The sequence below is a fragment of the Ceratotherium simum genome, chromosome 17 (assembly GCF_057802395.1).
Source record: "Ceratotherium simum simum isolate JZ-2026a chromosome 17, ASM5780239v1, whole genome shotgun sequence".
Taxonomy (NCBI): domain Eukaryota; kingdom Metazoa; phylum Chordata; class Mammalia; order Perissodactyla; family Rhinocerotidae; genus Ceratotherium; species Ceratotherium simum.
Window position 1 is genome coordinate 52,126,979 of NC_141916.1, and position 16,855 is coordinate 52,143,833.

Consider the following 16,855-nt stretch of genomic DNA (forward strand, 5'->3'; position numbering starts at 1 on the left):
AAATGTCTATCAATAAAAGACCAGTCAAATACATTCTGATATATACATAAAGTGAATATGCAGCTTCTAACAAAGATTAGGGGAAAAAAACAAAAAAAAAATGCTTTTTTTAGTGGGGGGTGGCCTTGTGGTGTAGTGGTTGAGTTCACGTGCTCCACTTTGGCAGCCTGGGGTCCATGGGTTTGGATCCCCGGCGTGGACCTACATACTACTCATAGGGCCATGCAGTGGCAGAGTCCCATATACAAAAAAATATAGGAAGATTGGCACAGGTGTTGGTTCGGGGACAATCTTCTTCAAGCAGAAAAAGGAAGATTGGCAACGGACGTTAGCTCAGGGCCAATCTTCCTCTCACACACACAAACACAAAAATGCTTTTTTTTACAGACGTGGAATGACTTTCAAGACATATAGTTAAAGAAATATTCTCCAGAACAATGTATACTATACACAAGAATCTGACAACATTGTTTGACTCTGCAGAGGGGAAATAAATCAATGAGGACAGAGACAGGAGGGAGACTTTTTACCTCAATTTCTTTTGTACCTTTTGAATTTTGAACCACGTGATGTATTACCTATTCAAAATTTAAATAAATAAAATTTAAAAGAAAATAAAATAAGCTATATCTCAGAAGTGCTTTGTAAACTGTCGTTATTGGAAGAGTAATGAATTTAGGTTGATACCATGTTTACAGATGGACACTACTTCATATTAACTCTGTTGCATAAACCTACACCTAAGAATGCTATTTGTTTTTTGTTTGGAAAATTGAAATATTTTTTACCCAAACTTTTATTTCAAAATCAAAGCAGTCTCATAGTCTGATAGTATAGAAGTTATGTGTGAAGAGCAAACATCTATAAAGTAAGATATTTAAGTTCTAATTTTAACTACTTTATGTTGTAACCTTTAATTTGGAAATTGGAAAATTAATTCTGTCTCTCTGGGCCTCACTTTCCTATTTAAATTTTAGATAAATCATCCTGTGGATATGTGTATGTAGCTATGAAGCATTCTGAACTTCTCAAAAGAAAGAAGTTCATAGTGAGAAATACCTTTAAAATGAGAGAGTTCTGAACGATAAATATTAGGACTGATAAATTCAAAAACACTAGGTTTCTAGTGACATAAGAAAATACATTTGCACTATAGAAGAACATTTAATGAAATGAATGTTGATTTTAGATGTTATGCTAAATGGAAAAAAGGTATTAAAACATAATTATATTTGTATAACCACAATCGGATTCAAAAAATTAAGTGAAATTTAAAAAATATTTTTTAATTTACTTAAAAAAATATACACATTAAAAGCCACTTAGTGGAGTATATACAGCAGAGTCAGCATAGAAAGCCAAAAATATTTCAAAATAGTAACAGTGATGATCACCATGTTATAAAATCACTCGTGATTTTTTTCTTATATGTGCTCTCATAGTTTCCCTAATTTCTATAATGAGCATGTAATACTTTTGAAAAAGATTTTTAACGTCATTTTAAAGCTCCCAGTCTATTTTCCCTTTCCCAAGTAGAGCACCCTGCAAAGCTAGGGTAGGAATGAACACACCGGCAATAAATAAGAATGTGCAATGTGCACTGTACATAAGTAAAAACCCACTTACCTAGAAATCAAAATAATTATACTCAAGTTCCAACTTATCACCGGGTGTGTGACCTTGCACTTCCTTTGTACATTCCTTTTGACTTAATAATTCTATTCCTTAAAAATTAGCACAGACATAATCCAAAAGAAGGAAAAATATGTACAAATAAAATGTCCAGGGAGCAGCCCAGTGGCGTAGGGGTTAAGTTCACATGCTCCGCTACAGCAGCCCAGGGGTTTGGATCCTGGGCCCGGACCTACACACCGCTCATCAAGCCATGCTGAGGCAGCATCGCACATGGAGCAATTAGAAGGATGTGCAACTATGACATACAACTATCTACTGGGGCTTTGGGGAGGAAAAAGGAAAAAAGGAAGAGGATTGGCAACACATGTTAGCTCAGGGCCAATCTTCCTCAAAAAGAAAAATGTCCAATGCTGTGTAATTTATGGTAAGAGAAATAAATCTAGATATCCAAGTATACTGGAATGATTTAGCAAATTATGGCAATGCTTTCAAAGGATGAGACTAAAAATTATAATAATAAGGCTATGTAGCAAAAAGAGAGAAAGCTATGGAGCTTACATAACTTACAGGAGTTTACTCCAAATATTACTAAAGAGATAAAGCTCTCCCAACAAAACTCTTGCAGTAGTTCAGGAGTAACAAAGAATAACAGAATTGCCCTAGCTTGGGTTTCATAGATGAGATCATAGAAGTAAATGGTTAGAAAAGAATTTACCTGAGACCTAAGATCGGATCCTCGACCATATACCAAATTTTCATATTCCAACTCTGGAGTTCAAACTGAACCAAAAGTATTTCCTCAAATTACCCTCCATTTTTCTACATCCTCTACCCCAAACTTGTTTTACCTCCCATTCATCCCTTAGCCTATGGTCACTATGCACAATTTTCCATACTGACTTGGTTAACTTACCTTTTTGCTGTGGTCTGGAGTCATTCTGGGCCTGGGGTGTGGTAGAAAACTCTAATACGGAATAAATAGCATTATCAGTCATCTCCATCTAAAATCTTTCACATTCAGTTGAGAGAGTAAAATTATAGAAGTGTGAGGAGATGTGCGTCAGTCAGGAAACACCCCAATCTCTAAACTGCTGGCAGGAAACTTGAAGGTTTGTTTGAAAAAAATGGTCCAGCATGACAAAAACAGAAGTAATTTTTCAGGAAATGATTCAAATTCTGGGACTGCCTATAGAAAGAAATATTCTAAATTATGATTTTTTTTGGCCTCATCATATTCTCTAGATGATCATTAAATATATATTGAATTGATTCCCCATCTCACCTAATTCTATCGAGCAAGGAAAGTTGCTCTTAAGTCCAGCAATTTCAATTATGGAAACTGGAATAAAAATAAGAGTGGTTCCTCGCTACGAATTTATCTCAGATTTTATATTTGCTTTGTTGCCTTTTGAGAAAATAGATGCATACCAAATGGGACTGATTTCACTGTTTCTTGGACTTTTGGGGTAGTGATATGTGATAGAGAAATGGATTGTTGGCTGCATGCGCATGGAATCATGAGAGAAATGGACTATTGCCCAGATCTGTGTTTTGTGAATATGCTGTACCCCTGTGTTCCCCCAAACATCCTCTCATTGTGCTCTAATCTTTACCCTTCACAGTGTCAAAAATTCCATTACATGTTCTCTCTTCATTCTCTTATTTGCGAAGACAACTATATAGGGGAACAAATAAAATAAGTACATACTAAAGTGTTAGTAATGTATTTCTAATAGGTGAAAGGTTAATAAAACCTTAAAGTAAGGAACACAGAAAGGAAATTGAAACTCTGCGAATAGACAGGCTCACTAAGACAGAATGTATCAAGATAGAAGAGTGGAAAGAGAAGAAAAACAGGGAAAGCATATTAATAAAAACTAATATAGTTCTGTTTTCAGCCATGACAGACTGATACTGGACTTGACCTCCAGCCAAAAAACTATACATGACAAAATATAAGAGGCAACTGCTTAGGCACAGAACAACAGACAGCACCATGATCCTTGAGAGAACAGAACACACAAAGGAGAGCACTACAATCACCCTGGCATGCTACCTAGGGCCACTTTCTGGCACAAAACAAGAAAATGAATCCTAAACAGAGCAGCAGTCTCACTAAGCTGAGGAGGCAGAGATCCAAGTTTTGAGCTGCGTACATGCCTGGAATTTGCAGGGCAGGGTAACTGACAAGAGAGAGCTGCACAGAGAGAGGTGTTCAGAAGGCTGCTTGGGAAGTCACCGTAGGTCCTCGGTTAACAGTTAGGCTGTACAGACAGAGGACATGATTTTGCAAGTCTCAGCTGAGAAGTCCCCCTGCAGGGCTGACAGCTGAAGACTGACACCGAGGGTGGTGCAGTGCTGACCAGCTTGAACAAAGAAACAAAGCAAAGCTTGACAGAACCAAACAGACCCACCAGTAATTTAGCTGCCTATAAGAACAAATTTTGATGCCCTTGAAAGGAAGACAACATAAACAAAATGTGGTCTATACATACAATGCAATACTATCCAGCCTTCAAAAGAAAGGAAATCCTGTCACATTCCACCACATGGATGAACCTTGAAGACATTACACTAAATGAATTAAGCCCATCACAACAAGACAAATACTCTATGATTCCACTTATATGAGGTATCTAAAGTAGCCAAATTCACGGAAACAGAAGATAGAATAGTGGTTGCCAGGGGCCGGGAAGAGAGAAAAATGGAGAGTTCTTTAATGATTATAGAGTTTCAGTTTTGCAGGAGGAAAAACTTCTGAAGATATGTGGTATGAAAATTTGAATATACTTGTATTAGTCTGCTTAGGCTGCCATAACAAAATACCATAGACTGGGTGGCTTAAACAACAGAAATCCATTTTCTCATAGTTCTGGACCCTGGAAGTCCAAGACTGAGGTGCCTGCAGGGTTGGTGCCTGGTGAGGACTCCCACCTTGGGTTGCAGTAGCCACCTTCTCACTATGGGCTCACATGGCCTTTCCTCAGTCTTGTGTGCAGGAAGAGAGAGAGCAAGCCAGCTCTCTGGTATCTCTTCTTATAAGGACACTTATCCTATCAGATCAAGACCCAACCGCTATGACCTCATTTAACTTTAATTACTTCCTTAGAGGTCCTATCTCGAAATATAGCCACATTGGAGGTTAGGGCTTCAACATATGAATTTAGGAGTAGGAAGGGACACAAATATTCAAATATTCAGTCCATAACAATACTTGACACTATGGAACTGTACTTAAAAATGGTTAAGATGTTTTAAAAAAGAAAAAAAAAAGGAAGGCAACATAGGAACCCAGACTCCTTGAGGAAATGACTAATTCTAGGGCCAGGGCAGGAAAAGTACAAGATGAGCCTGGAGCATCTTTTAGTCTCTTAGTGCTAGAAAATAAGGATGTACTGAGAAACAAAACCAAAAAAAGATGAGGGCATGTCGGAAGGACACAGGAACCAACCTGAAAACGCTCCCAATGGCCATAAATGAAACAATTAGAGCAAAAAAATAAATAATAGTATTGGATTATCACCCAGGAATTTAAAAAAATCTATGAATCCATACTGATTTCTTTTTATTTAAATATATTTAAGGTGTACAATGTGAAGTTTTGATTTATATATTTTAAATATATTTATAAATATATTTAAGGTGTACAATGTGAAGTTTGATTTTATTTATTTATTTTTAATTTTTTATTTTATTTATTTATTTTTCCCCCCAAAGCCCCAGTAGATAGTTGTATGTCATAGCTGCACATCCTTTTAGTTGCTGTATGTGGGATGTGGCCTCAGCATGGCTGGAGAAGCGGTGCGTCGGTGGGCACCCGGGATCCGAACCTGGGCTGCCGGCAGCAGAGCGCGCGCACACAACCAATAAGCCACGGGGCCGGCCCTGAAGTTTGATTTTAATTTGACATTGTGAAATGATTACTACACTGAAACTAATTAACATATCCATCACCTCCAGTATTTAGTATTTTGTGTGTGTGGTGAGAACATTTGAAATCTACTCTCTTAGCAAATTTCAAGCATACAATACATTATTATTAAATATAGCCACCATGCTGCACATTAGGTCTCCAGAACTTATTCATCTTATAACTGAAAATTTATACCCTTTGATCAATATCTCCCCTTTTCCCCCACCCACCAGCCTCTGGTAATGACCTTTCTACTCTCTGTTACTTAAGTTTGACCTTTTTTTTTCTTTAGATTCCACATAGTGAGATCACATGAAATTTGTCTTTCTGTGTCTGTCTTATTTCACTTAGACAATGTCCTCATTGCAAATGGCAGGATTTCCATATTTCATTTTATATATATATATATCTATCTCACATTTTCTTTATCCATTCATCTGTCAACAGTCACTAAGGTTGTTTCCATATCATGGTTACTGTGAATAATGCTGCAATGAACATGGTAGTGCAGATATCTCTTTGAAACAGTGATTTTATTTCCTTTGGATATATACCCAGAAGTGGGATTGCGGGAACATATGGTAGCTCTATTTTTAATTTTTTGAGGGGCCTCCATACTGTTTTCCATAGTGGCTGTACCAATTTATATTCCCATTCATTTCATTGATTGTTTCCTTCGCTGTGCAGAAACTAATTTGACATGGTCCCACTTTTTTATTTTTGCTTCTGTTGCCTGTGCTTTTGATGTACATTCCAAAAAATCGTTGCCAAGACCAATGCCAAGGAGATCTTCCCTATGTTTTCTATTGGGAGTTGTACAGTTTCGGGTCTTACTTTCAAGTTTTCAATCCATTTTGGGTTGTTTTTGTGCATGGTGTAAGAAAAGGGTCCAATTTCATTCTTTCACATGTGGATATCCAGTTTTCCTAACATCATTTATTAAGAGACTATCCTTTCCACATTGTATATTTTTGACGCCTTTGTCTGAAATTAGTTGACTGTATATATATGGGAAATGGAATGATGCCGGCGAAATGAAACTGTTGTTCCTACCCTTTTTGTGTGGTTATTCTCAAGTTTTTTTCTCTACTGTGTTGCTGATGCCTCTTAAGTGAACTCCTGAGATCTCCCAGAGCTATTTTCATTGTGGACAGCTATGTAACTATTGTTCTTTGTTGGGGGATGGAGGCTGGGGTCTCCCACTCTGCCCTCATGGTGATGTCACTCCTCTGAATCCATACTGATTTCAATAAATGATTGAATAAATAAATAAATGGGGAAGAAGTTATAAATTTTCCTTACAGAGATTCCAAATAAGATATGCACTACTCCCCCCTCATGATGTGCAATTTAATTTTCCTCCCCTCACACATTAACAAGACTTAATGACTTACTTCCAAAGAATAACGTATGGATAAGGGAAAACAGTAACTTTACAGTGGAGAAACCTGGAAAACACAAACTTAACCCTATGAACAGGGTTAAACATGTGAACCACCAGTGATGTCTTGTTGATATCATGTTCCCCAAATATCATGCATGAAAAAGGCGGCTAACCACTATGGTATATTTCATGAAAACCATAACCTCAGGCTATACATGGAAAAAAATCAGATAACTTCAAATTGAGAGGTATTATACTAAATATCTGATCAGTACTCTTCAAATATATCAAGGTCAGAAAAATAAAAAAATACTGAGAAAGTATCACAGACCAGAGAAGACAAAGCAAATACAAAAACTAAATGCAAGGTGGTATCCTGGATTAGATCCTGGAATAGAAAAAGGACATTTGTGGAAAACTGGTGAAATTCAAAGAAAACCTGGACTTTAGTTAGCAATAATGTAACTGTGTCTATTTCTTAGTTTTGACAAATGTACCAAGATTATTTAAGATGTTAACATTGGGGAAATGGGATGGAGGGTACAAAGGAATGCTCTGTGCTAGGCATGCTCTGTATCTTTGAAACTTTTCTGTAAATCTGAAGTTATTCCCAAATAAAAATTTTATTTAAAAAAGAAAGACAACATAATGCAGAATACCTACAAAGTAACATGTTTAATGTCCAGCATACGATAAAAATTTATTACAATGCAAAGAAATAAGAAAATATGGGTCATAGACCAGAGAAAAATCAGTAAGCAGAAATGAAACTTAAGATAACATGAATGTTGGAATTAGCAAACAAAAACTCTAACAGCTATATAAATATGCTCAAAGACATAGAGGAAAATATAGTCATAATGAATTAAAATATAATCTCAACAGAGAAATAAAAAGTATAAAAAAAGAACCAAGTGAATATTCTAAAACAGAAAAGAATAATATCCGTAATTTACAAAAAAATAACTGAATGAGATTAACAACAAATCGGAGAGGACAGAAGAAAATGTCAGTGCATGTGAAAATAGATTGCTAGACATTATCCAACATGAAAAACAGAAGGAAAAATGAACAGATCTTCAGTGACCTGTCGGACAATATCAAGTAGTATTAGATTAGTATTAACATAAGTGTTATTAAAGTCTCAGAAATACAGGAGAAATACAATGGAGCAGGAAAAGAATTTGAAGAATTAATGGTTAAATATTTCCCAAATTTAGTGTAAACCTTACAGATATGAGAAACTCAACAAACCCCAATCAGGATAAATATAAGGAAATCACACCTAAGAACATTATAACAAAATGGCTGAAAACCAAAGGTAAAGAGAAAATATTGCAAGCAGCCAGAGAAAAATAACACATTAACAGAGGGTAACAATGACACAAATGATAACTGAATTCTCATCAGAAACCAAAAAGGAAAAAACAATGGAATGTCATTTTTAAAAAGGTAAAAGAAAAACACTGTTGGTACAGCCACTATGGAAAACAGTATGACGGTTCCTCAAAAAATTAAAAAGAGATCTACCATATGATTCAGCAATAGCACTCCTGGGGAAGTATCTGCAGGAAATGAAATCGCTATCTCAAAAAAATATTTGCACCCCCCATGTTCATTGCAGCATTATTCACAATCCAGCATACGGAAATAACCTAAGTGCCCATCGATGGGTGAATGGATAAGGAAACTGTAGTGTGTGTGTGTATGTATATATATAGATATATATATAGATATATATATATGGAATATTATTCAGCCATAAAAATGAAGGAAATCCTGCCATTTTTGACAACATGAATGAATCTTGAGGGCATTATGCTACGTGAAATAAGTCAGACAGAGAAAGACAACTACTATATGATCTCACTTATATGTAGAATCTATAAAAATCTGAACTCATAGAAATAGAGTAGAATGGTGATTGCTAGGGGCAGGGGGTTTGGGGAAATGATGAGATGTTGATCAAAAGGTACAAACTTCCAGTTACAAGATGAATAAGATCTGGGGATCTATTGTACAGCATAGTGACTATAGTTAACAATACTGTATTGCATACTTAAAATTTGCTGAGAGTAAACTTAAATGTTCTTACAAAAAACAAAAGAAAGTAACTATGTGAGGTGATGGATGTGGTAACTAACCTTATTGTAGTAATCATTTCACAATATATATGTGTATCAAATCATCACATTATACACCTTAAATTTACACAATGTTATATGTCAATTACATCTCAATAAAGCTGGGGGGAATAATCCTACCAATCCAGAATTCCATATCCAGGAAAAACATCCATCAAAAATGAAGAGGAAAAAAAACACATTTTCATAGTAAAGAAAACAGAAATTTTGTCATAAGCAGTCTAGCACTACAAGAAATGCCAAAAGAAGTTCTTCATACTGAAAACAAATGTCACAAAATGGAAACTTAGATCTACAGGACTGAAGAAGAAAAGAAATGGTAGATATATAGATTATGTTTATTTTCTTTTATCCCCTTAGTCTCTTTAAAAGAAAGAACAAAGCAAAATAAACATATAAAGCAAATTATAAACAAACAGCAAAATGATAGACCTAAAGTCAACCATACCAATAACTGAATTTATTATAAATGGACTAAACACATCAAATAAATGGCAGAGATTGTAACACTAGATAAAAAGCATGAACCAACTATATGCTGTGTATAATGCATGCACTTTAAATATAATGACACAAATAGATTGAAAGAAAGTATGGAAAAAGATATAACATGCAAAGAGTAAACAAAAGAAACCTGGAGTGGTGTATTAGTTTATTATTGTTGCTGTGACAAATTACCACAAACATGGTGGCTTAAAAGAATAAATACTTATTCTTTTATAGTTCTGGGCATCAGAAGTTTAAAACAAAGGTGTTAGAAGACTGCTTTCCTTCTGGACGCTTCACAAAATAATCCATTTCCTTGATTTTTCCTGCTTCTAGAGGCTGCCTGAATTCCTTGGCTTGTGGCCCCTTCCTCCTTCTTCCAAGTACATCACCTTAATCTCTGTTTCCACCATCACATCTCTCTTTTCTGACTTTGACTCTACTGCCTCCCTCTTATAAGGATTGCTGTGATTACACTGGACCCAAGTGGAAATCCAACATAATCTCTCCATTGCAAGATTCTTAATTTAATCATATCTACAAAGTTTCTTTTGCCATATAAGGTAACATATTCACAGGTTTCGGGGATTAGGACATGGACATATTTGGGGGTGGTGGGGGACATTATTCAGCCTACCAAAAGTGGTTATATTAATATAAGATGAAATTGACAAGTATAAAGAGGTACATTTCATAATTATATGAATCACAGCATCAAGCATACACAACGACAACAATAATAAATGAGCATGCACCTAACAACAGAACTTTAAAACATACAAAGCAAAAACTAACTGAATTAAAGGGAGAAATAAACAAATCCATAATCATAGTTGAAGATTTAAATACCCCTTTCTCAGTAACTGATAAAACAACTAGACAAAAAAAAAAAATCTGGGGCCAGCCTAGTGGCACAGTAGTTAAGTTTGGCGTGCTCTGCTTCGGTGGCCCAGGTTTGCAGTTTCAGATCCCAGGCATGGACCTACACCACTCATCAAGCCATGCTGTGGTGGTGACCCGTATGAAATAGAGGAAAGACTGGCACAGATGTTAGCTCAGGGCCTGTCTTCCTCAAGCAAAAAGAGGAACATTGGCAACAGATGTTAGCTCAGGGCCAATCTCCCTCACACACAAAAAAAAATCAGTAAGACTATAAAAGATCTAAACAATACTATCAACCACCTTGGCCTAATTGAAATTTGCCCAACAAAATGACATTAAAAAACTACGGAATAGGGCCAGCCCCGTGGCTTAGCCGTTAAGGGCGCGCACTCCGCTGCTGGCAGCCCGGGTTCAGATCCCGGGCACGCACCAACACACTGCTTCTCCGGCCATGCTGAGGCTGCATCCCACATACAGCAACTAGAAGGATGTGCAGCTATGACATACAACTATCTACTGGGGCTTTGGGGGGAAAATAAATAAATAAAATCTTTAAAAAAAAAAAAACTACAGAATATATAAGCCTTTCAAGTGTAAATGGAAGGTTCATGAAGTAAATTATATATTGGGTAATAATACAAGTTTTAATAAATTTAATAAATTTAATAAATATATTAAAATCTTACAGATATGTTTTATGATCACAATGGAATTAATAACAAGAAAAAATCTAGAAAATTCCTAAATATTTGAAAATTAAAGCACACACTTATAATCATCAGGGAAATACAAATCAAAACCACAATGAGCTATCACCTCACACCCATTAGAATGACTATTACCAAAAAACAAGAAATAACAAGTGTTAGACAGGATCTGGAGAAAAGGAAACCTTTGTGCACTGTTGGTGAGAATGTAAATTGGTGCAGCCACTATGGAAAACAGTAAGGAAGTTCCTCAAAAAATTAAAAATAGAATTACCATCTGATCCAGCAATTTCACTTCTGGGTATTTATCTGAAGAAAACAAAATGACTATCTCAAAAAAAATATCTGCACCCCCATGTTCATTGCAGCATTATTTACAGTAGCCAACATATGGAAACAATCTAAGTGTCTATCAATAGATGAATGGATAAGAAGATATGGTGTATATCTATAGATACATATAGACAGACACAATGGAATATTATTCAATCATAAAAAGAAGGAAATCCTGCCATTTGTAATAACGTGTGGACCTTGAGGGCATTATGCTACGTGAAATAAGTCAGACAGAGAAGACAAATACTGTATGATCTCACTTACATGTAGAACCAAAAAAACCAAGCTCATAGATACAGAGAACAGATTGGTGGTTGCCAGAGGTGGGGGCTGGGGGTGGGGGAAATGGGTCAAGGTGGTCAAAAGGCACAAACTTTCAGTTATAAGATGAATAAGCCCTGGGGATGTGATGTACAGCATGGTGACTACAGTTAATAATACCATATTGTATATTTGAAAGTTGCTAAGAGAGTAAATCTCAAAAGTTCTTATCACAAGAAAAAAAATTATAACTGTGTGGTGATGGATGTTACCCAAACTTATTGTGGTAACCATTTCAAAATGTATACGTATATCAAATCATTATGTTTACACCCCAAACTAATACAATGTTATATGTCAGTTACATCTCAATTTTAAAAAATAAAAATAAGAATAAGAAAGTGTTAGAAAGGTGATAGGTGTTAAAAACCCACTGGTACTAACCTGAGACTTCTTTATTGACATAAAAATAAACATAATTAAAAAGGGGGAAGAAAACAACAAAAAAAGTTCTGTTAGAATAATTAAGATGACTTTTTGTACACCTGAAAAAAATAAAAACCACACACATACTTCTAAATAGTCCATGAGTCAAAGAAGAAATAATAAACAAAGTTAGAAAATATATAAAACTGAATAATTATGAAAATACAATATGAAAATTTGTAAAACACAGCTAAAACTGTGGCTTAGAGGGAATGTTATATCTTTAAATGAATACAAAAGAAGAAAGATTTTAAATAATTTGTTTCTAATTTAAAAAGACAGAAAAAGAAGGACAAATTAAAACTAAAGCAAGCAGAAGCAAGGCCAGAGTTTTAAAATCTGAAAACAATAAAATAAATAAAAAGCAATAGAAAAATTAACAAAGCCAAAATTTGGTTCTCTGATAAGATTATTGACTGATAAACTTCTAACAAGACTGATCAAGAAACAGAGAACAAAAGTTATGAATATCAAGAATGAAGAGGGTATATCACTATAGATTTTAAAGACATTAAAAGGATAATAAAGATATAATGTTATAAACCAATGTTACCTCAATAACAAATAAACAAAAATAAAAAAGGATAACAAGGCAATATTATATCTGCATGCCAATAAATTTAACATTTTAGATAAAATGGAAAAATTCCTCAAAAACACAATTTACCAGACTCACAGAAGAAGAAAAATGAATTTTTGAATAGTTCTCTTTCCACTGAAGAAATTGAATTTGTTAATACAAACTTTCCCACTAAGGAAGCTTCATGCTCAGATGACTTCAACAGCATATTCTATCAAACTTCAAGGAATAAATAACACAATTCCTTCAGAAAATAGGCCATTCTCCAACTTATTTTAGGAGGCCATCATGACTTGGATACAAAACCTGACAAAGAATTACAAGAAAAGAAAATAACAGAACCCAACCTTCATGAATATAAAAACACCAAAATCTTTAATAATAAAAAAAAAAAATCTTTAAGCAAATCAAATTCAGAAAAACATAAAAGAGATAATTCATCATGACAAAGTGTGTTTATCCCAGAAATGCAAGGTTGGTTTAGCATTCTAAAATCAATCAATGTAATTTACCACAGTAACAGAATGAAGGAGAAAAAAATATAATCATGCCAACCGAAGCAGAAAGAAAGCACTGAAAAAATTCAACACCCATTCAGAATAAAGATAATCAGCAAAAGAACAGAAAGAAACTTTCTCAACCTGATAGTGTCTTCTACAAAAAACGTACACTAATAGCATACTTTAGGTGAAATATTGAATGTTATCCCAACAAGATCAGGAACAAGGGAAGGATATCTAATTTCACCATTTCTATTCAACATTTTACTGAAAGTGCTAGATAGGAAAAATAAATAAAAGATCAAAAGAAAGTAGAATTTACCAGTGAAGCCATCTGGGCCCAAAGTTTTCTTTGTGGAAAGGTTTTAACTACAAATTCAATTTCTTTAATGATGGTGAGATATTCAGGTTATCTATTTTTTCTTGAGTAATCTTTGGTAGTGTCTTTCAATGAATTTGTTTTTTTCCTCCAAGTCAGGGTCAGCAAACTTTTTCTGTAAAAGGCTACACAGTAAATATCTCAGGCTTTTCTGACAATATAGTCTCTCACAACTACTCAACTCTGCCACTGTAGTACAAAAGCAGCCAGAGATAAGTGTAAACAAATAAGTGTGATTGTGTTCCGATAAGACTTTATTCACAAAACATGTGGCAGGCCAGATTGGCCCACAGACCATACTTTACTGACCATTGATCTAAGTTGTCAAATTTATTGGCATAAAATTATTCATATTACTTTTTTATCCTTTTAATGTCTGGAGGATCTGTAGTGATGTCACCTCTCTGATTCCTGACACTGGAACTTCGTGCCTTCCCTCTAATCAGTTTGTCTAAATGTTTATCCATTTGATTGATCATTTCAAAAATCAGACTTTGGCTTCACTTTCTCTGTTGTTTTCCTGTTTTCTATTCTACCGATTTCTTGCGCATCTGTGTTAGAGCCTTCCTTTTGCTTACTTTGGCTTTAATTTACTCTTCTAGTTTCTCAATATGAAAGCTTAGATCATTGATCTGAGCTCTTTCTTCTTTTCTAAAATGAGCAAATGTTATAAATTTCTCTCTAACCACTGCTTTAGCTACATTCCTCAATGTTGAAATATTTTCATTTTCATGCCATTCAAAATATTTTGTAATTTACCTCATGATTTCTTCTTTGACCCAAATTTACAGAAAATTTGTTGTTTGATTTTCAAATATTTGGGACTTTCCACATATCTTTTTATTAGTGATGTCTAGTTTAACTGTTTTGGTCGGAGAATATACATTGTATAATTTCAATCCTTTTACATTTATTAAAACTTGTATTATAACTCAGAATATGTGTTATGTTGGTAAAAGTCTGTGTGCACTAGTAAGAGTATGCATTTTGCGTTCGTTGGTTGAAGTGTTATATTAACGTCAATTAGTGAAGTTAGTTGACAGTGTTGTTCAAGTCTTCTGTGTCATCACAGATTTTCTGATTATGTTAATTATGAGTGGGGGATATTGAAATCTCCAACTATAATTGTGGATTTGTCTTTTTCTCTCATGTTCTCTCAGATTTTCCTTCATGAATTTTGAAGCTATTAGGAACAAACACATGTCCTCTTGATGATCTGACTCTTTTATCCTTATGCAGTGTCCCTCTTATCCCTGGTAATATTCCTTGCTCTAAAATCTACTTTGTCTAATTAAGATAGGCATTCTACCTTTCTTTGGATTAGTGTTTGCATGGTATTTCCATGCAAAAATTTTTGCAAAATCTTTGCAAAGATATTTCCATCTGTTTATTTTTTTGTTTTTGTAAACAGCATATACTTGGGTCTTCTTTTTTTTTTAATCTAATGTGACCAACTCTGCCCTTTAATTGGCATATTTAGGCTGTTTTAGATAATGTGATTATCATTGTAGGTGGATTTATATCTACTACCTTGATATTTATTTTCTATGTGTTCGACATTTTCTTTGTTTATTTTTTCCCTATTTTCCTGATCTTTTTTTTAACTGAATGACTTTTATGATTCCATTTTATCTCCCTTATTGGTTTGTCATTGATAACTTTCTCTTTCCTCATTTCCTCCTTTCCTCCTTCCTTCTTCTTTTTTCTTTCTTTCTTTTTTTTTTGATTGCTCTAGGGTCTCCATTATACATCTTTAACCACATTCTTCCTTCAATTAATACTATACCACTTCATGTATATCAAATGAACCTTACGATAGCATACTTCCTCTCCCTCTCCCTGGCCATTGTCATACATTTTACTTCTACATATGTCACAAATTCCAAAATATACTGTTAACATTTTTCCTTTAATCAATCATTAATCTTTTAAAGATATATTTTTAAATTAGAACAAAAGTGTTTTCTATTTATACACATATTTATCACTTCTAATGTTGTTCATTCTCTTGTATAAATCTAAATTTCCACTTGGTATAATTTTCATTCTGGCAGAAGAACTTCCTTTAATATGTCTTTTAGTGGTCTGCTTGCAATAAATTCCTCAGCTTTTGTTCATTTGAAAAAAATTTTAGTTTGTCTTTATTTTTTAACGATACTTTTATATGTATAGAATTCTAGGTTGACAGGGTTCCCCACACCCACAAAAATACTTTAAAGGTGTCTAGTTTCATCTGGCTTGAATAGTTTCTGACGTAAAATATGCCACAGTGTATTTTTCTCTCTGGCTGCTTTTAAGATGTTTTCTTTGTCACTGCTTTTCAGCAGCTTGATAATAACATATCTTAGCATACTTTTCTTCATATTTCTTCTGCTTGATGTTCACGGAGCATCTTTGATTTGTGAAATTTATAGTTTTCATTAAATTTTGAGAAATTTTGGCCAATATATTTTATGTCCTCTTTCTGAAACTTTAATTTAAATATGTTAGATTGCCTGAGGCTGTACCATAGGTAACTGAAGCTCTGGGTCTTTCTTTTTGGGAGGGGTCTTATTTTTCCATGTATTTACTTTGAATTTTTTCTAGTGACATGTCTTCAAGTTAACTAATCTTTTCTTCTGTAGTTTCTAATCTACTGTTGATTCCATCCAGTATATTTTCATTGTATCATTTCAGATATTGTATTTCTCATTTCTAGAAGCATGATTTGGGTAATTTTTTAAAATATCGTGCATTTTTCTCCTCATCATGTTCAATTTTCCTCTATCTTCTGAACATATGGAGTGTACTTATAATAGCTGTTTTAACATCCTTCCTGTGAATTCTCTCATCTTTGCCATTTCTGTGTCAGCTTCTATTGATTGATTTTTCTTCTGGTTATAGCTCATATTTGCCTCCTTCGTTGCATGCCTGGTAATCTTCTGCTTGATGCCAGACACTGTGAATTTTAGGCTGTTGGTGCCAGATTGTGTTGTGTTCTTTTAAAAATTCTTGGCTTTTGTTATTGGACACAGTAAAGTTACTTGGTATCAGTTGGATCCTTTTGAGGCTTATTTTTATCAGGAATTAGTAAGAAGGGGCAATTTCAGGGCTTACCTTATTTATTTCCCTTCTCTCAGGAATTACTGTTCTGTGCTGCCTGTTGTCCACTATCCGAAAACT

At 34.4% G+C, this 16,855-nt stretch overlaps 1 protein-coding gene across 2 annotated transcripts in view; it reads right to left on the reverse strand.

Moving 5' to 3' along the window:
* KLRG1 (killer cell lectin like receptor G1) overlaps positions 1-16,855 on the reverse strand; it is a 40,165-nt gene that overhangs the window by 15,485 nt on the left and 7,825 nt on the right. Inside the window, exon 2 of one of the 2 annotated variants that reach the window (XM_087442784.1) lies at positions 2,549-2,599. In XM_087442784.1, the coding sequence (XP_087298910.1) occupies positions 2,549-2,599 (51 nt within the window). Of the gene's footprint in view, positions 1-2,548; positions 2,750-16,855 lie in introns of those variants that run through there. The other variant, XM_004438646.3, reaches the window with a different exon arrangement.